This window comes from Perognathus longimembris, chromosome 5 (genome assembly GCF_023159225.1).
Source record: "Perognathus longimembris pacificus isolate PPM17 chromosome 5, ASM2315922v1, whole genome shotgun sequence".
Classification (NCBI taxonomy): Eukaryota; Metazoa; Chordata; class Mammalia; order Rodentia; family Heteromyidae; genus Perognathus; species Perognathus longimembris.
The window spans coordinates 63,255,479-63,281,741 of NC_063165.1; the positions used below are offsets into that span (position 1 = coordinate 63,255,479).

The 26,263-nt window shown below is 42.2% G+C and overlaps 1 protein-coding gene across 2 annotated transcripts in view; it reads left to right on the top strand.

The window, feature by feature from the left end:
• The window catches only part of Abcc5 (ATP binding cassette subfamily C member 5), an 86,182-nt gene that overhangs the window by 46,692 nt on the left and 13,227 nt on the right, over positions 1 to 26,263 (top strand). For both annotated transcript variants that reach the window (XM_048347019.1, XM_048347017.1), the window contains exons 12-26: positions 1,020 to 1,091; positions 3,124 to 3,248; positions 3,363 to 3,435; positions 5,147 to 5,350; positions 6,140 to 6,283; positions 9,346 to 9,448; positions 12,255 to 12,439; positions 13,307 to 13,453; positions 13,676 to 13,805; positions 15,859 to 16,012; positions 16,102 to 16,230; positions 19,305 to 19,491; positions 20,853 to 20,942; positions 23,534 to 23,723; positions 26,158 to 26,263. In XM_048347019.1, coding sequence (XP_048202976.1) covers positions 1,020 to 1,091; positions 3,124 to 3,248; positions 3,363 to 3,435; positions 5,147 to 5,350; positions 6,140 to 6,283; positions 9,346 to 9,448; positions 12,255 to 12,439; positions 13,307 to 13,453; positions 13,676 to 13,805; positions 15,859 to 16,012; positions 16,102 to 16,230; positions 19,305 to 19,491; positions 20,853 to 20,942; positions 23,534 to 23,723; positions 26,158 to 26,263 — 2,039 coding nt within the window. The remainder of the gene's footprint in view (positions 1 to 1,019; positions 1,092 to 3,123; positions 3,249 to 3,362; positions 3,436 to 5,146; positions 5,351 to 6,139; positions 6,284 to 9,345; positions 9,449 to 12,254; positions 12,440 to 13,306; positions 13,454 to 13,675; positions 13,806 to 15,858; positions 16,013 to 16,101; positions 16,231 to 19,304; positions 19,492 to 20,852; positions 20,943 to 23,533; positions 23,724 to 26,157) is intronic.

Consider the following 26,263-nt stretch of genomic DNA (forward strand, 5'->3'; position numbering starts at 1 on the left):
TCTTTGAAAACTTTTTGGTACTGGAGATTGAACCCAGGGCCTGTGCTTGCTCAGTTTGTGCTCTACCATTTGAGCCATGCCTCTAGTCCTTGAATTTGAACACTACTATTGAGAACTCTCATCTTACCTGAGGCTATCCATGTATTGTTCTATATCCACACATTCCAAACAACTATGTCCAGAAAATATTTGAGGAGAAAATTACATCTGTACTGAATGTGTACAGCATTTTTTTCTTTTTATTATTCCCTAAACAATACTGTAGGTATTATATCTAGAGGTAGTTTTAAGTATAGAAGGATGTGCGTAGGTTGCATGCAAATACTGCACTTTGATACAAAGGACTGGGGCATCTGCAGGATTTCCTGAAGAGTCCTGAAACCATTCCCCTGAATGTCAAGGAATGACTTTGTTCAGTTCATCACAGACTTGAATTTGGATTGGTGGCAGTAGTATTTTTTAAATAATCTTTATGTAGAAAAATGAATATAATCATGCACATAGTTTTTATTCTTTTTTTGGCCCATCCTGGGGCTTAAGCTCAGGGCCTGAGCACTGTCCCTGGCTTCTTTTTGCTCAAGGCTAGCACTCATTCCCAGCCCCTTTTTTAATGCATTGTTGTTGAAAATAATTTATAAACCTTGGAAGAAAATCAAAATGAAATAAATTTCAAGAGTCCTGCTTCTCTTGCAAACAGTAATAAAGCTAAAACATGGATTACTGGCAAATTGGAAAGAGACTGGGACTTTTCTAAACGTGAGTGTGGATACTGTAATGTGTGTGGCACATTTAATTTTTCCAAAGGGCTTCCATTTCTGTTACTTCAGTGTGTGTCCCTGTAGAAACTGTATGAAGCAGGCCACCAAGAGGTAAGAAAGAGAGATGGGTAACTTGGAGTTGACAGTTCCTATATTAATGGGCAGCAGTTAGTGTATTTTTTCTCAGAGAATCAACAGGTCCTAAAGATGAGTGCTCAGTAGTCTCCTAATGGCATTCCTCTCTCCATGTGCTTTGTCCAGGGTAAACTGGTTGGAATCTGTGGCAGTGTGGGAAGTGGAAAGACTTCTCTAATTTCAGCCATTTTAGGCCAGGTAAGATTTTCTGCTTCTTTCTTTCAGCTTAGAAAATGTTTCCAGGAAAAAGAACCAGAAGGGGTGGGAATAAAGGAAGCTGAGTCTGGGTGATGTCTCCACTTCCACCCTTGGTGGCCTTGTGCCTGGAAGAGGCACAATGGATACCCGATGAGTGGCTGACTGATGCCCTTGCTGCCATCGCTCATTCCTCACACCTTCTCTTATTCAGGATATGTTTATTGAGTTGTCAGCATGACAGTGAGCTTGGAAGTGGCACTGAGAGATGACCAAACATACCACATGGCAGCAGAAAGTCAAACTGAACTTCCAGAATATAACCTAGTAGTAGCACAATCTCTAGGTCTTCAGCCTAACCCTGTAAAGTATTATACCCTCAAGCTCACGTCCATGGCTAGCCTTATTTATACACAGGTACATCACAGGCAGTGAAGGAACAGGGCAGAGGGACTCAGCAGACAGCTATCAGCAGGGAGAACGAGGCATGAGCAAGGACTATCACTGAGATAAGTTGTCTTTAAGATGGTCCTGGACCCAATAATCAGAAAAACACAATAATAGAAAAGCTTGGGTATTTTTCAACTTGAATTAAGCTGTCTGACTTAGAGTTGGGGGTATGGCTCAAGTGGTAGAAAGCTTGCCTAGCAAGCATGAACATGGCCTTTGAGTTAAAATCCCAATACTGCCTCCCCAAACATAAATTGATTGATTAAATTAAACTAGCTGATGTAAGATGGTTGACATGAATATAAACATGTGATTATTACTAGGTCCTGGTGGAGGAGGCCCTCTGAGACACTTAGCCATGTTGAAAACATGACAAATATGGGAGGGGAAAGTTTCTGATACCTCCTTGTTAGGGACTTTTTCCTTGTTTTATTTACATCAGGTATCATGGTTGGTAAACTCTGGTCCTCTTGTGGTCCTAGCAGTTTGAGGAGAGCTACACCCAGCTTTGTGACTCTCTTCACTCACCTTTATAAAAAGCAAAACAACTTTCTAAGTGATTTCTAACCATCAGGTTTGAGGGCTAGTAATAGAGTCATAGACCTGGGTAGGTCCGTAGGTAAAAGTGAATTTCTAAGTGTTTCTCAGCAACTTAGGAAGGTGCTGTTGATCTTTCAGAGGTTGATTGGGTAGTGGTAGGTCAAAAAACTAAGTAGAGTGTGGCTTCTGAATCAAATTCTGGGAGCTTCCCATAGAGAAGCTGGTAATACAGGCCAGTCCTGCATCTTTAGAATTTAACTCTTTGTTGATAATGTTGCCCTGTATGTATTTGTGCAATGGCAGCCAGGGGAGGTGGGTTTCTGAGCACTTGGGCATTCACTACGGGGTACTTGCCAGTCTTCCAGCCTGGGCATTTAGAGCCTTCTCTGACATCTGTGATAGGTACATCAGTGTATGTACATGGTACTTGATAGATAAGCTTATTTGTACAAGTACCACACTGGCCAGTTCACAAAACTGCTTCAGAATCTTAGCATCCCTAACCCAAGACAAAAGGCCTACTGTTGGTCTCAAAAGGAACCATGAGAAAATGGATATAAATCAATTGATATCATGCAATAACCTTATTTTGGAGGAGAAGGTCTGTCATCCTTAGCTGGATATGGTACAATATGGTGTCTACCTGACTCTTTATCTCTTTGGTCCTCATTTTACAGAAGCAGGTGGTCTAACCAAAATCCTGGACACATTGGCCTTCCTTCACTTTGAGGCAATCACTAGCTGTAAATCCTCAGGGCCTCCTCTCCAGGGGAATTCTAAAAGGATCTTCTTGCTTGAGCTTCCAGTTGTGCTAAACCATATGTTTGTTCACTCACGTTGTTATGCTAGGCTCCCATCTCTCATAAGCAAGGTGAACTTTCATCTTCTTTACTGCTGTAGCTCTCTTTGAACAAAGGTGGGGTCTGGACTTGTTTAAAAAGCATCTTTAAAGTGAGCCAAACTTTATACTCCACTGTAGAATGTGGGGCTTCTGCTGTGTTTGATGGTTTTTTAATTTGATGCCATTGGATGATTTCTTTCTCAGATGACACTTCTAGAGGGCAGTATTGCAGTCAGTGGAACCTTCGCCTATGTGGCCCAGCAGGCCTGGATTCTCAATGCCACTCTAAGAGACAACATCCTCTTTGGGAAGGAATTTGATGAAGAAAGGCAAGGAATATTTGTTTCTGTCATGCTTTCCATCTTGCTTACAAGATGCAAGGCAGCCTGTCAATAGTATCTGCTCCACCATGGGCTAATGCTATGTCCCTTTATGTCCTTCAGATACAACTCAGTACTGAACAGCTGCTGCCTGAGGCCTGACCTGGCCATCCTCCCCAACAGTGACCTGACTGAGGTATAGGCCTTATGCCTGCGGTGCCTAAGCCACCTTCCAGGGTGCATCCTAAATGCTGGGAAAGGAGCCACACAGGGAGCTTTGCTTTTCATTTGGGTGGGCCTTTATGCTAGGAAAGCATTTGTTTACTAGTGTGGGGATACTAGCCACTACCTGCTTACTTTTATTAGTATTTCATGATATATGTTTTAAGCAAAGTCCTATTGCTGACTCAGAGTTTAACTCATATTTTTTAACTCGTATTTTTAAAACCACCAAATGAAGTATGTACATGTTAAGTTTCTTCCCCAGACTTGTTTGGTCAGTCTCCTTTCTCAGTCTACAGAGTCTTCTTCCATCCTTGGTTCTTTACTCTGGAGGTGTGTCTCTACTTGTTAAAGCTTGTGTTACAGGCTGCCCTGAAGGTCTCTGGGACTAGCAGTTTAGTTCAGTGACTTCAGCAAAGTATTTCAAACCAGAGTTGGTAAATGGTTTAGTTTTTTCAGAAGTTTAAAAGCATGGTCCTCAAGATCAGCATCATCTGGGGATGAGAATGCAAATTGCTACTCAGGAGACCGAGATAGAAAGGATTGTAGTTTAAGACTGGCCTCAGACCTGGGCTTGGTGGTTCACACCTATCATCCTATTTATATGGGGAGCATAAATGGGAGGAATGCTGTCCAGGCCAAACCAGGAAAAAAGGGAAATGATGGTGATGATGATGATGATGATGATGATGATGATGATGAAAGCAAAGGGGAGGCATGATTCAAGTGGTAGAGGGCCTGCTTGGCAAGCACAAGGCTCTGAGTTCAATCCCAAGTACCACCAAAAAAGAAAGTAAAATAAAGATAGAAGTGCAAATTGTTTGGCCACTACCCAATTCTGGCAAATCAGAACTCCTTTAGATAATCTGCTTTACTAAGTGCTGCAGGTAGTTCTCATGAATGTCAAGTTTGGAAACCTTGAACTAATGAAATGCTTTTTTTAAGGGTAAGATTAAAGAAATTGAAAACAGAGCCAGTTACCATTTGACAACTGATTCATTTGTTCATATAGTAGCATTTATCAAGTGCTTGTTATCTGCCTGCAACATGTGCAGCTTACAGTTAAGGGGACAGGTTACACCAACAAAAAGAGCAGTCTTTCTGTGGGAGCAAGTGGAGAAGAGTTGGAGGAGTTTGACAGTGGAGATGGGGCCACAGCTAAGCAGGCACAGGGCATAGCATGGCATGTATGTTCATAGTGCACACATTGCTTGAAAAACTCTGCTCCCTGGGGAGAAGGGGGACTTGCCATGGAACAGGAGAAGTTTAGGCAGCTGACAAAACATTTGCTTTGTATGTTATATTTGGATGTCCAAGGCTCTTGAAGAGTTTTAAAGCAAGGGTGAAAAATGGTCAGCTTTATGGTTTAGAAAGATCTAAGTAGACTGGAGGGGCAAGCTATATTGCTTTATGTCCTTCAGATAAAACTCAGTGCTGAACAGCTGCTGCCTGAGGCCTGGCCTGACCATTCTCTCCAGATGAAGAACTAAGTGGTACCCAAATATTTGTGGGCTGAGACCCCTAGTTCTTAGAGGGTCACAATAGCAAATAATCTCAGCCAGGCAGAGAATTCAAGAGAAGGAGCCAGCTTGGGTGGGGTTGAGGAGAGGTGACTGGGAAACCATTAAGCACTGTTACAGACTTAAGCTAGAGGCTTACTCTTCTGTGCTCTTGGGCTTCTGTAGATTGGTGAGCGAGGAGCCAACCTGAGTGGTGGACAGCGCCAGAGGATCAGCCTTGCCCGGGCTTTATACAGTGACCGGAGCATCTACATCCTGGATGACCCCCTCAGTGCCTTAGATGCCCATGTGGGCAACCACATATTCAACAGTGCTATCCGGAAGCACCTCAAGTCCAAGACGGTTCTGTTTGTTACCCACCAGTTACAGGTATGGTGTGCTTTTCCCTGGGCTGCCCACCTTGGCCTGAAAAATCAGAACTGGGCCTGCTAACCATTTATGTGGGGCAAGTAGAGATCTCTGGAATTAAGAGTTTTCATTTCCTCAACAAACCGCCTCATGGCATGTTGTGCCACTAAAGCTCTTGAACTGGAATGTCAGTTGGCCATCTGAATTAGATCAGGTTCTTTATGGAGGTCAGCAAGTAAAGGGCCTGACAGAGGTGAATGAAAAGTAGCTCAGGTGTGAATTAGTGGAGAGAGCACTGTGTTGACATCTGCAAGCATGGGGGAAGCCAACTCTCTTCCTTGTGCTGTTCCATGATAGGCAGGAGATCTGCCCAAATTGTCAGGTTTGAAAGGCCAGTTTCTGTGCTGCCCAGAAAATGTAATTCTGTATACTTCTGAGTGCGGTAAAAGGGTATGAAACTTAGTGGAAGGCTTGTAAATAGCTCTACCATCAGATTAGTGTCAAAAACAAAATGCTTTTTGAACTGTATTAGGCACAATAAACTAAAGCAGAGGTTCAGTCTTGACACTGTTAACATTTTGGGCTTTCTTGTTCTTTGTGGAAGCTGCTTTGTGCTTACATGGCCTTACTCTACTAGATACCAATTGTATCTCTTTCCCTAACTTTAATAACCAAAAATGCCTCCAGATATTTCCACAAGTCCCCTTGGGCAGCTCGGTTTCCTCTTGTTGAAACATGCTAAGGTCTGGGTGTTGGAATGCATTCAAGAAAAGATTGTCACTACTATCTTGTCCTTACCTTTGTGTCCAGTACCTGGTTGATTGTGATGAAGTGATCTTCATGAAAGAGGGCTGTATCACAGAGAGCGGTACCCATGAGGAACTGATGAACTTAAATGGAGATTATGCTACCATTTTTAATAACCTGTTGCTGGGAGAGACACCCCCAGTCGAGGTAAGATTTGCTGTTTCTTTGTGTCCTGTCTACTAGGGGAAATCTAACAGTAGAAAGACTTGGGGAGAGCTCCACTGAACCCAGGCAGTATCTGCTGGGCAAGCAGCCTGTTTCTGTGACCCCTACAGCCATGTGTTTGTTCATATGCTGATTCTCCTTCTGGAGAGCAAGATGGTAGGTGGTAAGCTGGATTTTTCCATCCTGGACAACTTAACTAATTAGAAGGTGTGAGCTGTTGTGTTGCCAGAGCTAAGTTCCCTAAATTTCACCAACCCTGACTGAAGCAGTGTAAAGTTCTTATTTTAATAGAAATAAGGTGGTAGGTTGCATATATTTGGAAATGATTTATACTGTCTTATTGCTGATTTGCCACTTAATACCTATTATGTTTTAGATTAGGCACTGTCTAGAGAAAGAATCTTGCTTATTTAACTTATTGGGGCTATGTGATCAAATATAATTATCCCCGATTTACAGAGGAGGAAACAGCAGCTCAGAGAGATCAAGTAGCTGCTAATGAGGGTGGGTTGACTGCTGAATGTTTTCGTGCTTGCCTCCTGTACAATTCCCAGAGGTCGTGACTTTCTATGCCTCCATTAGGCATTACACAGTGCATTCATAATTAGAGCTGGTCTAAGATGCTGTTTTTCCTCCTTGCCAGCTTCTTAATTACCTGCAGTCCCTCACACTTTTTTCTTTCCCCAACAATACCAAATTTTCATGACACCTGAATAACTATAAAAACTTACGGGCTAGCTGGGAATATGGCCTAGTAGCAAGAGTGCTTGCCTCATATACATGAAGCCCTGGGTTCGATTCCCCAGCACCACATATATAGAAAATGACCAGAAGCGGCCCTGTGGCTCAAGTGATAGAGTGCTAGCCTTGAGCAAAAAGAAGCCAGGGACAGTGCTCAGGCCCTGAGTCCAAGGCCCAGGACTGGCAAAAAAAAAAAAAGTATGGGCTATCCCTTCACTACTCAAGGTGGCGTAGGCTGGATTTAAAGGTGCTGTCTTTGCTACCAATTCATTTTGGCATTGCAGTAGGAGGAAAGCAGAAAGTTACTGGGCCTTTTCTTGGAGTTCTGTCTCAGTGTTTGAATTTCATTCCATTTGATTTCAGATGCAATACAACTGTTCATGACTCATTTGGTTTTGGTAGAATTCAAACTTTCCAGGTAAAACTCAGACCTTCTAGAAGTCATCAGTAAATTCTATTGAGACACTCTGATCCATATTTATATTTTCTGACTCTATGGTTCTCAGGGCACTTTGGATGCCTCTAATTTTTTTCCTTATCACTGAGTCATAAAGGGGAAAACAAGAAGAGTAGTTAAAATATGGAAATATCCATTAAGCAATACACTGAGGGTCAGAGTGTTACAGTAGCAGGAACATGTAATAAGAATGTCACTTGTGGAAGCACAGCTTAGTTGGTAGAGCACTAGCCACTGAGCCAGAGCATCAAGTTCTGTGATTTAGTCCTTGTCTATGCCTAAATAAAAGAATGTCACTTGACTTTTTTTGCATCTTTAGTTTCTTCATTTTAAAAATACAAATGGGCCAGGAGCTGGTGGCTCATGTCTGTAACCCTAGCTACTCAGGAAGCTGTTCAAAGCCTGCCCAGGCAGGAAAGTCCATGGAACTCTTATCTCCAATTAACTACCAGAATACCAGAAGTGGTGCTATGGTTCAAGTAGTAGAGCACTGACTTGAACTGAAGAGTTCAGGAACAGCGCCCAGGCCCAGAGTTCAAGCCCTACAACCAAACAACAACAAAAAAACAAAAGCAAAAATGATATTGGTCTCAATGCAATCAATTGCATTAATTACATTAATATGCAGTGTGTTTCTCCTAGTAAGTGGCCATCAAATGGTTATATCTTTTTAGACAGTACAGTTCTTTGCACATTGCAAACATTTAGATCTCCATCTTGTATTCCAGATATGCCTCTAAATTTTAAATTTTTACCTTTTTTTCATGGTCAATTTGAAAAGCCAAGTTGGGATGCCTACTGGGGCCATGAGTCTGACAATATGACAGAACTTAATGTAGTAAACTATTGAGTGAAATTCCTATGTAAAGTTGGTGCAGGAACTTGACAGGGAGCGCATTGAGCATTAACTAGTGTCTGTGATCTCAGGTTCTTTTTCAGGGATATTTGGTCAGCCCTGCTGTGGCCTGTTATGGCCAGTACTTGGCGGTAGACCCTTGGGTAGTGGATAATCCTGCATGAGACATCACCTCTGAACTTGAAGGACTCAGAGCATCCTAGGGAAGATCAGTGCTTTGATGTGTTGACTGGTTAATATAATACCAAGTCATGTTGATGAGCTGAGGGAGAACAGGGGGAGACTGAATTGCCTCACAAAGGATAAAAATCTGTGTCTATTTGAACTGGAACTACCCTGATTGAGATAGGTATTTATTTCCAGTGGAGAAATCAGCTGGACAAGAATATAGCAGTGGAAACTGCAGAGTGGTTAAGGACTAATGTGGCTGAGAGTAGGAGCCATGGAAAACAGTGGAATGGGAGAGGAACTTGCAGAACTAAATAGAAGGCCAGATTATGGAGCTCCTGAAAAACCTGAGAAATTTTGGGGTTTGGGTTTATTCCATAGGATAATAAAAATATTCAGATCTATGAATTATTTGGTGGTATGATGGACTAAGGGAATTGAAGAGATTCCATCTCCAATATTTTGGGCATATTGGAATCTGAATTTAGGTCTTAAATGACCTAAATGTCAATAGATTAACAGGGTAAGAACATAGGTATATTAGAATTAGGAGTTGAGCAAATACAGGAAATGAGTATAGGAAGTTGAATGTGTTGCGGGGCGGGGGGGGGGGGGAGCATTGCTCTGCCTGTAGTCCCAGCATTTATAAGGGTGATACAGGAAGATCTTGAATTCAAGACCTACAACAAATGAAGTTTGTATTATCGTATCAATATTAGTAGCTCAATAGATGATTCTCTAATATATGTGTGGATCTCATCTGTATGGCCATATCTTGACTAGAAATGCTTTTTCTTGTTTCTTTTATTTTTTAAACATTAGATTAATTCAAAAAAGGAAACTAGTGGTTCACAGAAGAAATCAAAAGACAAGGGTCCAAAAACAGGATCAGTAAAAAAGGAGAAAACAGTGAAGCCAGAGGAAGGTAACATACTTTTGTGATTTTTAGATTTGTCTTGTAGGTTTAACAGGAGTAATGTCATGTGGCAATTAATGATGTTTGATACCATTGTTTATCTTCTAGAATACTAAGATTCTTAGATAATATTGAAGACTTCCTGGCACCTTCTGCTTGCCTAAGACTGACCTTTAATCTTTTGCCTACTTTCTACCAGGGTGGAGTTACTTGTAGAAATTATAGCTGAATCATCATGAGTAAGAAAAATATAGACAGAAGTGTTCTCTTCCTTCCTGCCTTTCACCTCTGAACTTTTTTTAAAATATAACTTTGTTATTATTAAGGGGGTTACAGTTAAGTTCCACAAGTAAGGTCATGTGTACAGTTTGTTCTCACAATGTCAATCCTTCATTTGCTTTCCTAGTTTCCCCCTCACCTCTGCAGCTGCCCCAGCCAAAGCAGAGGTGTTCCAGTTGTAAGCATGGTGAACTTTTGTTTTTCTTTTTTGTTTTATTATTATTTAAATTTTTATTGTCAAACTGATGTACAGAGAGGTTACAGTTTCATACATTAGGCATTGGATACATTTCTTGTACTGTTTGTTACCTCCTCCCTCATTCCCTCCTCCCCATCCCCCTTTCCCTTTCCCCCCATGAGTTGTTCAGTTCATTTACACCAAACAGTTTTTGTAGTCGTTTGTCTTTTTTACGCTGTATCTCTCAATTTTGGTATCCCCTTTCAGTTCTAATACCAGTATACATGGTTTCCAATGTACTCAGAGATAGTGCAGGTACACCACAGGAAGGGGATACAGGATCATCAATAATAGAAGCTACAGTTACACATAGCACATTGAAAGTAGTTACAACAGTGATATAACAATCATTCCCATAACATGGAGTTCATTTCACTTAGCATCATCTTATGTGTTCATAAGGGTATAGCTATTGGGCTCTTGTGATCCTCTGCTGTGACTTGCCTAAACCTGTACTAATTATTCCCTATGAGGGAGACCATAGAGTCCATGTTTCTTTGGGTCTGGCTCACTTCACTTAGTATAATTTTTTCCAAGTCCTTCCATTTCCTTACGTATGGGGCAATGTGATTCTTTCTGACAGAGGCATAAAATTCCATTGTGTATATATACCACATTTTCCTGATCCATTCGTCTACTATGGGGCATCTGGGTTGGTTCCATATTCTAGTTATGACAAATTGTGCTGAGATGAACATTGTTGTGCTGGTGGCTATAGTGTGTTCTTGTTTTTGGTCTTTTGGGTAGATGCCCAAAAGTGGGGCTGCTGGGTCATAGGGGAGCTCTATGTTTAGCCTTCTGAGGAATCTCCATACCACTTGCCAGAGTGGCTGAACCAGTTTACATTCCCAGCATGGTGAAGTTTTGAAAACTGTGTTTGAAGTGGACTCACAAGCTGAGTTTTAGAGGCTCATGCTTGTAATCCTAGCTACTCAGGAGGCTGAGATCTGAGTATCACAGTTTGAAACCAGTCCAGGCAAAAAAGTCCATGAGATTCTTATTTCCAATTAATTACCAAAAAAGCTGGAAGTGGCACTGTGGCTCAAGTGGTAGAACACTAACCTTGAACAAAAAGGCTAGAGAGAGTGTCCAGGCTCTGAGTTCTAGCCCCAAGAACAACTCGCACATGCGTGCGCACAGGTGCACACACAGACACATGGGAAGTGGACCTGGAGACTGCTCCCCCAGGGATCTGGATAACTGTTTTCCTCCTTTGCTTTTCCTATCCAAAGCCTGGCCTTGTTTTTCTAACCCTTTATCTTATCAATTGACACTAATTTGGGGACTTAGAGAACCTATTTGTAATAACTAAGACATTTTTGTCTTTGTGATTTTAATCTCATGTGTCAACTTGAAAAATCAAAAGAAAGTGCTATTATTTTAAAGCCTTGTTTTAAAACTGGAGCACGGATCACCCTCCCACCTGACCCATTTGAATCCAGAGACTTCCTGGACTTGCCAGTACTTTGGAGATGGGCCTGGTCTCACTTGTCCTTAAACTGGATGACTGACATGCTGTTTACCATTCTTTGTCTCGTTCTTTGAGAACAAATATGAACTTCTGAATTCATGCATATAATTAATATAATAAAGATAGTGACAGAAATTAAGCAGCACAAAAAGCTGAGACAACTGGTCAATTCTGCCACAGGCATCATGAGTCAGAATATCACTAAGACAGTTTTGTTCTCATCTTGAAGCTACTAAGCTGGCTACTTCTAACCCAAAGAGCTCAAGGATGTGTGGCTTATTCCAAAATTGTTAGATGTTATGATGAAGATGCAGCCAATTTCTGTTTAACTGTTTTCTCTGTGTTCACATGTCAGCATCAGTCATCTAACACCAAGAAAATTCATGACATGTTCTTGAACCTTTTCTGTCCTCTAGCAAGCAGTCAGTGACCCAATTACTCTGTCCAGGTTTACCTCCTGAAATACCATCATCTGCTACTACACCCTTTTGGGTCCTAACCATTTCTTACCTAGAATGTTAATACCAATGTGATTGCATTTATATGTGTGCATTTATAGAAAAAACAAGTTCCATGTAGAAAACAACTTAACTGACTACTTCTATTATATCCTAGTCAATCAACTTTTCGGTTGATTATAGCCTAACTAGTTACCGGGCTCCAGTTACAGGGGCTCCTGCAACAACCAAAGCTAAGTGACTGATTAAACTCTATTCTAGTTTGGTCTTTTGGGCCCAGTGCGGGCACCCAGTCAACATTCATTGCTTTCTACAAAATGTGATTTCCTACTCTTCTTTCCAAGTTCATGTTTCTTTTCCCTTACCTAGGGCAGCTCGTGCAACTAGAGGAAAAGGGGCAGGGTTCTGTGCCCTGGTCAGTCTATGGAGTGTACATCCAGGCTGCAGGGGGGCCTTTGGCATTCCTTGTCATCATGTCCCTATTTATGCTGAATGTGGGCAGCACCGCCTTTAGTACCTGGTGGTTGAGCTACTGGATCAAGCAAGGAAGTGGGGTAAGGTCACTCAGCCCTGGGAGAGCTGCATATCTTAGAATGGCCATCTCTTGATTGTCCCTCACTATGCTGTGGAAACGCCTCTAGATTTCACTTAAAAGAGTCAATAGAAACATCACAATACTCCATTAACATACATGAGTTTTACATTTTTATGTATCAGATTAAAAATTAAAAGAGAAAGCCAGGGGGCTGGGGATATGGCCTAGTGGCAAGAGTGCTTGCCTCGTATACGTGAGGCCCTGGGTTCGATTCCTCAGCACCACATATACAGAAAATGGCCAGAAGTGGCGCTGTGTCTCAAGTGGCAGAGTGCTAGCCTTGAGCGGGAAGAAGCCAGGGACAGTGCTCAGGCCCTGAGTCCAAGCCCCAGGACTGGCCAAAAAAAAAAAGAGAAAGCCAGGCATGATAGTACATGCATATAATTCCACCTACTCACAAAGTGGAAGCAGGAGGCTCTCAAACTTGAAACCAGTCCGAGCAAAGTTGACAAGCCCCTATGTCAAAAATGAAATACAAACCAAAGTGCTTTTTGTAAAAGCACTTGTTTTGAGATCTTGGATTCTGTCCCCAGTATCTCTAATAAATAAAATGAAAGAAACAATGAGCAAGTTTTCCTAAATTAAAAGGATGAATCCCAACTGTGGTCTCATAAAACAGAAAAAAAATCTTGATTAATCCATGGGCTCTAGGGCTGGTCAGTAGGGCACCTGCAGGTTGTCTTCTCTTATCCAATAGAAAAAAGAGAAGGAGAGTGGAGGGGTGATTGCCAAAGTTTGCTGCTACCAGATCCCATGGTCATTGTCTGAGCAGGGGCACATGGCTGTCTTTAGGAGCCTTGACTCATGGCACCTTGTACCCAAACAGAACACTACAGTGATTCGAGGGAACAGGAGCTCTGTGAGTGACAGTATGAAAGACAATCCATTCATGCACTACTATGCCAGCATCTACGCCCTCTCCATGGCAGTCATGCTGATCCTGAAGGCTATTCGTGGAGTGGTCTTTGTCAAGGTATGCTGTAGTGGGTGACTGCTACCCTGTCTTTCCCTTTCATTATGCTGATCACATAGTCAGGCTTTGCGTGGATGACGCAGGATGATGCCAGCTGAAATGACTTGTATGCATTAGGCCCTTGCCTCCTGTACCTCTGCACTAGCATGGAATGGTGACAGCCCAGTAGGAATGAGCCTGCCTGAATCTCTGGGCCCTGACTACTTTGTCTCTGCTTCTCAGGGCACACTTCGAGCCTCCTCTCGGCTCCATGATGAGCTTTTCCGAAGGATCCTTCGGAGCCCTATGAAATTTTTTGACACTACCCCTACAGGGAGGATTCTCAACCGGTTTTCCAAAGACATGGATGAAGGTATTTCTCACTGGTCCTTTCTCTTAATGCACAAACTGGAGCTCACTATACCTCCAGCTCTCTGCATGAATGTCACTTTTGCAGCTCTGTCTGTCCTGACCTGTGAGCACGGTGGCAGCTGGGGTTTTCACTGAGACCATTTGAGCTCTTTCTTCCCTCTCTGACCTGAAAACTGGTTCAGAGGCCCTGTTAGAGGATTTGGACAGGGACCCTTGAGGTTCCAGAGGGCAGGTCTACTTGGAAGTGATGCATAGTTGTTACTCCCTGCAGTCTCTGATGGATTTATCATTGAAATTACCAGAAGAAGCTCATGTCCAGAAAGGTTAATTCACTTCCCCAACATTATGCAGCTGTTGATTGGGTGCCCAGGCTGGAAACTGAGCCAGGCTGTATTGATCCCAAAGCTGGTGTTTTTAACTACTGTGGTTGCCTCCATAGCAAGAGTTGGTTAAGAGGCCAATGTAAAGCCATTGTCAATGGTAACAAGGAATCAGAAATAACACAGTAGCAGAACTGGTGCATAGGACATTTCCACATCTGTTACACACACACACACACACACACACACACACACACACACACACACACAACTGAAAATCCAGGTGGTATAAATGATGCCCATAATCCTATCCTTCTTGTTAAAGTAAGAGGATTATAAGTTCAAGGCCAGTTTGGGCTACACAATGAAAGATTGTCTTAAAAGAAAAAGAACAGTGGGACTGGCACCAGTGGCTCACACCTGTAGTACTAGCAACTCAGCAGGCTGAAGTCTAAAGATCACACAGTTTGAAGCCAACCCAAGCAAGAAAGTCCTTAAGACTTTTTTTTTTTTTTTTTTTTTTTTTTTTTGCTAGTCCTGGGTCTTGAACTCAGTCTGGGCTCTGTCCCTGAGCCTCTCTGTACACAAGGCTAGCACTCTACCACTTGAGCCACAGTGCCACTTCCAGCTTTTTCTGTTTATATGGGACTGAGCACTTCAACCCAGGGCTTCATTCATGCTAGGCAAGCACTCTACCACTAAGCCACATTCCCAGCCCATCCCTAAGACTCCAGTTAACTACAATAAGCTAGAAGGGGAGCTGTGGCTCAAGTGGTAGAGTGTTATTAGCCTTGAGCACAAAAGCTCAGAAACAGTGCCTAAGCCCTGAATTCAAGCCCCAGGACCTGTGCGCACATGCATACATATAAATCCACAATACAGATTTCTTAAATGTTAGCAGTTCCTTGATATGAAGAATTGGAAGAATATGGATAATTGTCTTCTTTACATATTTCTTTTCTAGCTACTTTGCAACCGCATACTGTACTTTGTAAAGGGAGGAAATATTTAAAAGGGTTAGGCAGGAGTTTGGGGATTTAGCTCTATGTTGCAGTACTTGCCTAGTGAATAAAAAGGGGCGTAGGGGCCAGGCACACGGCTCAGACATGTAATCCTAGCTAGGGAGGATCCTCCTCCCAAGGAAGGTAGAGATGGGGCTTCACAATTCAAGGCCAGCTCAGATAGAAACATTTGCAAAATTCCATTTCAACTAATGGCTAGGCACAGTGTAGCAACAAAGAGAAAACACAAATAGGAGGATTTCAACCCAAACCACCCTAAAACCACCCATAAAGCATAAACTGTAAAGGGACCAGCAGAGTGGATCAACTGGTAGAGTACCTGTTTAGCAAGCTCAAGACCTTGAGTTCAAACCTTCAGTAATTATATAAAAAGGAGGAAGAGGAGGAGGAGGAAGAGGACGAGGAGGAGGACAAGGAGGAAGAGGAGGAGGAGGAAAGCAGGGCTGAAAGTTTAGAAGATCATTTGTTTTCTTAGGAGGGGGAAATCAGGACTGGAAGGGGTAGAAGATCGTTTGTTTTCTTAGGCCAAGGAAAATTTAGGCAACCAAATTTCTAGATTTTTCCTTTGATCGGTAGCAACATGACTTCACATAGAGACTTGGTGGATCCTCTTGTTGTTTTCTAAAATGTTGATTCTGTTTTCCTGGTTTGGGGGTCCAAAAGAATGCCACTTGCTCCCTTGCTGACACTTGTTCCCTTGCTGTTTCTGCAGTTGACGTCCGCCTGCCATTCCAGGCTGAGATGTTCATCCAGAATGTTATTCTGGTATTCTTCTGTGTTGGAATGATCGCAGGAGTTTTCCCATGGTTCCTTGTGGCTGTGGGTCCCCTTGTCATCCTCTTTTCAGTTCTGCACATCGTCTCCAGGTAACCCACAAGGTGCTGGTGTCTGCCAGGGAAGGGAGGAACCCAGAGATGTTAGCCTCCCACTGTGACTAGAACCTGCTCTCTCACAGGGTCCTGATTCGTGAGCTGAAGCGTCTGGACAACATCACTCAGTCACCTTTTCTCTCACATATCACATCCAGCATACAAGGCCTTGCCACCATCCATGCCTACAACAAAGGGCAGGAGTTTCTGCACAGGTGAGTGATGCTGGAGTCAGAGCATGGAGCAGAAAGCTCATTATAAAGGTATTGGTGATATTACAGGGAAGTCTCTGATGAAAATCCAACTGCTTTGTGAGTTTCTTTGTAAGTGAGAAGACGGTGTAGATGTGGAATCTATTGGCTTTTGCTCCTCAAAAGCTATGTTTTGGAAATTTTTTGTTGTTTGGGGTGGGTTTTTGTTTTTGTTTTTGAAATAGTAAAAGGTCATCATTGTTACTATGCCACCATGATTTTAGCCATTGAATGTTGTGTATGAAATTTCTGTGCATAGTCAGAAAATGTGTGCTTTCTTTTTCTTTTCTTTGAAGACATCAGTTGTCTAAGTGTGATGTGTTATCTTAGATTTGGATGTGGAACAGTAAAACTAGGACATTAGTGGAAAAATGAATGAAATCCAAATAGAGTGTAGAATTTTAGTAATAATGATGTACCCAATATATTGTTTTTTCCAATGTTAATTCTTAGTTTTCATAACATGCCATAGTTATAAAAAATTAGATTATAGGAAATAGTGCAAAATGTATATGGCTACCCAGTATGCTACCTCTGTGCCTTTCCTGTAAAACATAAAATCATTTCAAAATAAATGCATTTTTAAAGACGATATTTATGTTCATAGCCACCTTGGAGATTTATATTGACAAGAGATTGAAGCTAACCTCTTTAATAGAGTTCCAGTGGAATAATCTAGGATATATTCATGGTGAAATATTACGTAGTCCATAAAAAGAATGATAGCTCTGTAGGTACTGATGTGATGTTAGTGAAAAAATACGGTATAGATGTGTGTGTGAGAGAAAGGGACAGAAAGAGGGAGAGAGAGAAAAAGAAAATATATTTTGTGTGCATATCATTTAGAATATATCTGAAAAATACATGTAAACTGTTAGTTGCCCCTTGAAGGAGGAACTAGGTACCTGGAAGAGAAGAGGTGAGAGAAAGACTGACTTGTGGCAAGCCTTTTGTGAACTTAAATTTTTCTGCCCTGTGTATGTATTGCCTACTAAGATTAAAATCAAGTAATTATAAATAAACAATTAGTGTAAAAAATTAGGAAGAGTTATTCTAAACTCAGAAAAGTGTTTTTTAGCTCATAAAAAAGGAGTTACACTGGATCCCTATGATGTACACACACAGAGAATGTTACTGCATCCAGTGTGTGTGTGTGTGTGTATCACACACACATACACATAGACAGGGAATGTTACTGCATCCAATATATACACACACACAGGGAATGTTACTGCATCCAGAGTATATACATGCTCTCATGGGGTGTTACTGAAGTAAGTGTTCACACACAGGGAATGTAAGTGCATTGAACAAAGCACTGGGAGGTAATGCGGCAAAATATGTCCTCTGGTTTTCATTGGGAGATAAGATTACTGGAATGTTTACATTTCCCTCTTTTTTATTGTACTTTCTAACTTTTCTTACTGTAAGGAAGAAGAGTGATTATTTTTTAAAGTAAAATACATGTGAGTCTAGATACTTACCTCCAAAATAACCAGCAAAAAGTGGGGCTAGACAAGTGGTGGAATCAGCCAAAGGTGTCCAACTGCACATGAATGGACAAAGCAGATATAGTACAAATTCAAAGACATGTACATATGTAAATATACCTGTAGCATAATATATATATATATGTACATAGAATATGACTCTGGGACTGTATAGGCGGTTGATAGGAGGGGACAGGGAAAAGAAAGATGGCGGATGAATCACTGCAAAATACATTGCAACTGTGTATGATGTCCACATCTGGAGGTTTATGAAGCTGTTGATCACTCTAGGCTGCAGATACAGGAAGGGTGAAGGCAGTAGAAAAATAGTTCTGACTAAAGTTTAGGATATACACACGTGAAGTACACTGTGGTAGAACCTCTTGGTGCAATTAATATATAGTAAAAATAAATAGAAAAGAAAAGAAAAAATTTCCAGGAAAGTTTGGCTGGCTCCACTGGAAAGGGAGAGGGCTGATGAGAGAGGGGTGTGTGAGAACAGAATGTAGTGAGAGTAGTTTGTTTGCATGTGTGAAAATAGAACAATGAAACCTGTTGAAGATGTTTGGGAAAGGGGTAGTAGGATTGAGGGGAGCAGAAGGGATGTATTTGTTCTACTGTATATACATATGTAAGTGTTACATTGGGAACCGCCCCCCCCCCCAAATGCAACCAGGGTTTGCTGACTAAAAACAAACAGCTAGGCACTAGTGGCTCACACTTGTAATCTTAACTACTCATGAGACTGATATCTGAGGATCAAGGTTCAAAGCCATTCCAGGTAAATCTGTGAGACTCTTATCACCAGAAGTGGAAATGTGGCTCATATAGTAGAATGCCAGCCTTGAGTGAAAAAGCTAAGCAAGATTTCAAGCACACACACACACACACACACACTCTCTCTCTCTCCCTCTCTCTCTCTCTCTCTCTGTCTGAAAAAAACAGAGCTAGCGTGGGGAGTGCCATTCCAGCAAGCTTCAGTGGGTGTAATCTCTCATGTATTCAAGGGTTGGTGACAACAGTGCCATGCTCCTTCAGTGGCAGAGTCTGAGTTCCCCTTGCTATGGCTTCCTCACCCTTATGCTCTTTTTTAGCCTATGGCCTTGGGGAACAAATACCATTCCACATAAGCAGTGTGTGGGCACACACTGGGCAGCATTCCCTTTCTTGCCCTTGGATTTGTTCTGCTGTCTGCCTCTGTATCCTGTCTTTGAAGTAATAGCCCCTGACACAAAGGCTGACACAGCCTCTTTATTGTCTTTCCCATGCTTCCTCTGTACTGCTAAGGTAGATAATTTCCTCCCTAATATCCTTAATAGGAGGTTTGGCTGTTTTTGAAACATAGGAACACCCCACTTCCTCCTTTGTGGAGGCCAAGAACACTTGCACACATGAAATCCCTGTGTTCTGTCATAGCTGAAAATAGGAGAAAATGAAATAATGTGTCTGAAGAAGAGGCATAGAAGCTTCATCTTGACTGTCATCCATGAGCAAGAGCAGATTGTGTTTGCTCAATTACCCATTAGATGTTCCTTCTACCCCCCACAGGTACCAGGAGCTACTGGATGACAACCAGGCTCCTTTCTTCTTGTTCACCTGTGCAATGAGGTGGCTGGCTGTACGGCTAGATCTCATCAGCATTGCCCTGATCACCACCACTGGGTTGATGATTGTCCTGATGCATGGGCAGATTCCCCCAGCCTATGCTGGTCTTGCCATCTCCTATGCTGTCCAGGTCAGTGCTTGGGTGGGGCCAGGTGGGAGTCCTTGCTTGTTTGTTAAGATGGATTCTCATTAATTTTTTGCCTGAGCTTCAAAACCACAATCCTTGATTTCTACCTCTGTACTAGGGTTCTAGCATGAACCACCATTCCTGGTCTAAAATGTATTGAGAATGTATACCAAGGGAGAGTAATACCTACCTATTTGGGGTTTTTTTTGGTGGTAGTATTGGAGTTTGAGCTCAGGACTTTATACTTGTGAGGCAGGAGTTCTACCACTTAAGCCACACCTACAGCTCTAAATTTTTTAAATGGTATTGAGTTGCTTGGTTTTTTTTTAAGAGTCCTAACTGAAGATACTGTACAAAAGGAAATGTAGTGGGCTGGGAATGTGGCTTAGTGGTTGAGTGCTTGCCTAGCATGTATACAGCCCTGGGTTTGATTCCTCAGCACCACATAAACAGAAAAAGCCAGAATTGGCGCTATGGCTCAAGTGGTAGAGTGCTAGCCTAGAGCAAAAAGAAGCCAGGGACAGTGCCCAGGCCCTGAGTCCAAGCCCCAGGACTGGCAAAAAAAGGAAATGTACTCATTACCCAACTCGTAATTATAATCCCTCTCTCTATATATATATCACCTCTATAATAACAATAGAGTAAAGCAATTTAAAAGAGTCCTTTTTTTAGAGAGATGGAAGCTGAAATATTTATGAATGAAAGGATAGGATGATAGAGATTTGCTTTCAGCTAATCTGGGGGTTGGGAGCAGGGTTGGCTGTAGAAGCACACCTGAGATAGTATGGCCGGTACCTGGATCATTTTTGAGATGGGCTTCTGGTATATGGGGCTCATTACATTACTTTTGTCTTTACTTGGCATTTTTCCATACTAGAAAGATAATATATAAGACAAAAAAATTCTGAAGAGCTTCCCAGACTTCTTGAATGATTGATGGGAGCCACTGTGTTCAGAATCTCCAGTATGAGGTGCACAGGGACTCTGCATTCACTGGTTTCTCAGTCTTCTACCTTTGATCTTCCTTTTCGGGAGCATTCTCACTGGCTGCTCACAGATAGAACTCTGTTGTGTCTGCCACAGCAGACTATGTGAGCATGAAGAAGGTCCAGAAATTAATGCAGCTACCAAAATGTATTATTAGACATACAAAGACAGCTGAAGGGCTTTGGATATAAGTGTGTATGTCAGCAGGACCATGGTACCCTTGGGTGTACCCAGCACTGCAGTAGATGAAGATCAGTGACAAGCCTTGAAACCAGCTGCTGCAAATGCTCAGCTAGTTCTGAAAACAGAGTTCTGTCGCATGACTAAGCACCTGTTGATAATGATTTTCTTCTTGGATTTTTGCTTTTCATTATCAGTTAACGGGGCTGTTCCAGTTTACCGTCAGACTAGCCTCTGAGACAGAAGCTCGATTCACTTCAGTGGAGAGGATCGACCACTATATTAAGGTCAGACTGTTGGAGGTCTTCACTGGATCTGGCCTTTCCTGGAGTTGTCTTCCCTCTTACCGCCTCATGACATGCAGGGAGGATTATTTTCTCTCCTTCACTTGCCCTACAATAGTACAAGCATAATGTAAGCTGGTCTTGTACTATGAAAGAACCTGGTCTCACCAGCTTTTTTGCAGTGGAGACAACACCACAGGAGTTTCATGTTTTTAAATGTCTGAAAACTAGTTCATGGGCTAATTTTCAGACTGTTCAGAATCTTGTCTTTTTTTTTTTTGTTTTTCCTGTCAATTCGGGGCTTGAACTCGGGGCCCAGGTGTTATCCTTGATTTCTTTTTGCTCAAGGTTAGCACTCTACCACTTTGAGCCACAGCACCACTTCCAGTTTTCTGGTGATTAATTAGAGATAAGAGTCTCACAGGGACTTTTCTGCCTGGGCTGGCTTCAAACTGTGATCCTCATATTGTAGCCTCCTGAGTCACTAAGAATTAGAGGCATGAGGCACCGGCACCCAGTGGAATCTTGTCATTTTAATTCAGCTACTTAGTGTAACATTTTCCTTACACTGTCTACACATTCTTTTGATTCTTAGTCTAGTTTAGTTATTCTTGGCCCAGAGATCCCCTGTTGAACTTTTGGTGAAGACTAATGTGGACCTCATCTCTGGAGACTCTCATGTGATGGGTTAGGCCCCAGGCTTCTGTTTTCTAAAATCTCCATTGCCAATTCTAATCTGCAGTGGTAAGTTGGAAACCAGTAAATTTAGGTGTTACTGAGAGTGTTCTTCTCACCTGCCCCTAGAAATTCCCTGGTCTTGCTATGCAGCAGCATGTTGCTAGAGGCCTTGCTGGAACTCTTAAGTGCAACTTTCCGTAAGAAGTGGAGGGTAGGTAATTAGGAGTTTCAAGTTCTAACTCATCTCTAAAGAGTCACCTACTTGATGAACTGCCATGAGCCTTTGCCCATTTAATATCATTGCTTACATGGGAAGAGCACATTCTGCGATCCAAGTAATTGACCTTAGAATGTGCTTTTGAAAATATCATACTTAAAAAAAAAAAAAGAAAAATTGCTCTTTGAACTGAATGTACATAAACTGCATTTTCTACCAGAGATATGCCTCCTCACTAATCCTTTGAGAATGAACTTCATTAGTTACCAGGAATTTCTTTTTTTTTTGGCCAGTCCTGGGGCTTGGACTCAGGGCCTGAGCACTGTCCCTGGCTTCTTCTTGCTCAAGGCTAGCACTCTGCCACTTGAGCCACAGCGCCACTTCTGGCCATTTTCTGTATATGTGGTGCTGGGGAATCGAACCTAGGGCCTCATGTATACGAGGCAAGCACTCTAGCCACTAGGCCATATCCCCAGCCCCCTACCAGGAATTTCTTAAACTTAGAAATGATTATTCTTGTAAGGAGTACAGGTAGCTGTGTAACATATCTGGTAACAGCTGTTGTCTGTTTTAGATATTGTCACTTTGCCTGGTGCTGTGGTCTGTGGAGAATATAAGATGTGTGTGGTTCAGTTAATACAGCTATCCTTGAGAGTCTGCTGTGGTCTGTGGAGAATATAAGATGTGTGGGGTTCAGTTAATACAGCTATCCTTGAGAGTCTTCTGCTGGAGAGGGCAGGCTGGTGGTCTGTGGTGGTGCACAGCGGAGCCTGCTCAAATCAGAGACATTTCTGAGGCCTGTACTTCCTCCCTTCCCCTCCCCCACACACACACCTAGTCCCCAGTCTGATGTCTATCCCCATCCCCACCGTTTTTCCATTGTCCACTCCCAAAATGCTCCTCTTTGGGCTCTTACTTCCCTAGAAGGCTAGGAGTCCCCTATCTAACTACCAGAGGTTTTTTTTTATATATAATTAAATTTTATTGACAAGGTGTTGTGCAAAGGGGGTACAGTTACGTAATAAGGCAGTGAATACATTTCTTGTGATATCTTACACCCTTATTTTTCTTTCCCTCCCTTAGATCAGGTAGGCATATGTACAATATCTAGTGTACCAAAATCATGTACAGTACAAGAGTTTTAAAACATTGTGAGGTATGACTGTTGGTGACAGAATTTCCCAGGCAATTAAAGCACAGCCTTTTAAAGCAGGAATGGATTCCCAGGATGATCTCATCCAACCTCCACATTTTGTAGATGAGAACCTAAGACAGAAAAATTAATTTGGCTTGGCCAGATCCAACTGCTATTAGTGGCATAGTTGGAATTGGAATCTGCCTTTCCTGGGTTGACCAATTGATGCTCAGTAATTTTAGGCCAGTGGGGTTCAAATCATGGGACATTATTTTAAGTAGGGTATTTTCAAAGAATTCTAATTAAAAATAACTGGTTGAAGAGAGGTGGAAAGCCTCATGTTCTGCCCCTTATGCCTCCCTTGGTCCAGAGGCCGTGTTGTGAAAGCAGTTTAGAAACCATGGCCCTCCTCAGGCTGCTTGATAGCCACATGTGCTGCTAAAGGGTTCTCTCATAACAAGAGTTCAGCTGCTTTGGTGTGGCTGCTGCGCTTGTTCTGCTCTTATTGATCTATGACAAAGCCTCAGTGCCCCTAAGAATCTAAACTGGCCCCTGTCTCTCCAGACACTCTCGTTGGAAGCACCTGCCAGAATCAAGAACAAGGCCCCTCCCCATGACTGGCCCCAAGAAGGAGAGGTGACCTTTGAGAATGCAGAGATGAGATACCGAGAAAATCTCCCACTGGTCCTGAAGAAAGTGTCCTTCACTATCAAACCCAAGGAGAAGATTGGCATAGTGGGGCGGACAGGGTCAGGTAAGGATTCCATGGGCCTCTCTGCAGAAACCATCAGAATGTAGCAGCTAGTCAATAGCTGGTGAAGTTTGTATTTATCCCTGCAATCCATATACCCACTAAGTGCTTAGTATCTCAGGCCCCTCTGAAATCAACTGTCTGGGTTTGGTTTAAACTCTGATTTTATGGCAGTTAGTGCTTTCTCAGTCATACAATCCACATTCTCAAAGCAGAACAGTTGAGCATATGACAAAGTATAGACAAGGAAAGGTACCAGAAGCCACTATCCACATGTAAGTTACTCGGCTGACATTTTGGTGTATGTTTTGTTAGTTTTTCCTATTGAGGGAGGTTTGCCAATAATGGTCAATTTTTCAAAATTCTTTACTAGCATATAATAGTTGTACAATGGGGCTTTCATTGTGTCAGTTGCACACATGTATATAGTGTGTTCTAATCAATCTCACCCTATGTGATCATTTTGTACGCTCAAGTTTTGGAGGCTTGTTTTTTTTTTTTCCAGTCCTGAGGCTTGAACTCAAGGTCTGGGCACTGTCCCTGAGCTTCTTTTGCTCAAGGCTAGCACTCTGCAACTTCAGCCACATCCAGCATTTTTCTGTTTCTGTTGTACTAAGGAATGGAACCCAGGGCTTCATGCATGCTAGGCAAGCATTCTACCAATAAGCCACATTCCCAGCCCACTCAGTTTTTGTCACTTAATGATTGGGTATACCAGTATAATATACAATTCTCTTTTATTAATGTACCATAATTTGTATTTAACCAGTCCACAGTTGGTAGGGTCTTGTGATTGTTACCAATTTTTCTCAATTTTAAATAGCACTGAAGCTTGGGTGTAGTAGCACACATTTGTAATCCCAGAATTTTGGAAGCATAGGCAGGAGGATTATGAATTTAAGGCTATCAGGGACACATAGTGAATGGTAGCCAGCATCAGCTACAAAGTAAGATACTGTCTTCAAGCAAAAAATAAATAAATAAATTAGTAAATAGGACTACAGGGAACATCTCTATTCTGTGAAGGCAAAGTTGATGAAAATTCTAATTGTGATACGTCACCACTGTCATCTGCTATTTCTCAGGAGCTTTCAAAACTCTAAGGAGCTAACATTTGAGCAACAAGATTTGTACCACAACGCTATTATAATAAACCTACATAAACTAAATATCTAGCATCAAAGGACCGGATTAAGAAGTAAAAATATATCCAGGTGGTGGGATATACTGCAGCCACTAAAAAGTCTGGATGCTTGTTGGGTGAGGTTAAGGGAACAAAGTTCTGTCTCTGAAAAGACCTGAACTTGAGAAGGAAATGTGTCAAAAACTACAGTACCCAGGCACTGGTGGCTCACGCCTGTAATCCTAGCTACTCAGGAGCCTGAGACCTGAGGATCACGGTACAAAGCCTGGGCAGGAAAGTCCTGAGACTCTTATCTCCAGTTTACCACCAGAAAACTGAAAGTGGCACTGTGGCTGAAGTGGTAGAGCACTAGCCTTGAGCTGAAGAGCTCAGGGACAGTGCCCAGGCCCAGAGTTTAAACCCCATGATCAACAAAACAAAACTACAGTGGTAGTTAGGCCTAGTGGTGCATGCCTGTGGTTCCAGCCAGAAAAGGTGGGGGGGGTGGGGGAATCACAGTCAGAGACTGACCTGGGCAAAGCTAACAATACCCTATCTGAAAAACAATCTAAAAGCAAGAGATTGGAGTATGAATCGAGGCATAAAGTGCTTGAGTTCACTTTCTGGTAACACAAATAACAAATAGAGGAAGAAAGGAAGAAAAGGAAAAGCAATAGTGAGTTTGTGGTAGATGGACATTATCTTCTTGTATGCATGCATGGCTTTTCAAATGCAGATTTAATTCAAAAAATCTATTGTGTCACTATATGAGTGAACTGGCATTTTGTCATTTTATCCACCAAACCTGCTTTTCTGCTATAGTTCTCCATCCGGGGAGAGCTACCCACAGTCACTTACCTTCTCAAGCCAAAGCTGCCTTCCCTGTATGTTCATGCCAGAACTTCTCCACTCCAGGCTGCAGCTATAGAATCGCAAGACCTTGCCTCAGTTTCTCAGCCACAATCAGAGAACAGAGAGAAATATCTTATGTTCTGCTTTGTTGTTAGATCTCTATTCTCTCCAGTGTACCTGAGAAGAACTAAAACTGTGTTCCTATTCCTGAGGAGACCTGAACTCTTAAGAGAATGAATCAACACCTCATAGTCCTCAGGCCGTTTGTGATTTAAATGCCTGCTTTGTAGGTCAAGAAAGTTTAACAATTTCTTCCCTCACTGTGGTTTTATGTATTACCTAGGCAATCAAAAGAGTAACTGACTAGAAAGAGAAAGGGAGATTTGACATGAGGATAAACCACTTTCATCTTTCTACAAGTTCCTAATAGAGCTACTGCTCTGCCTGTCTCTGACTCACCAGGAAAGTCCTCTCTGGGTATGGTCCTCTTCCGTCTGGTGGAGTTGTCTGGAGGTTGCATCAAGATTGATGGAGTGAGAATCAATGACATTGGCCTTGCAGACCTCCG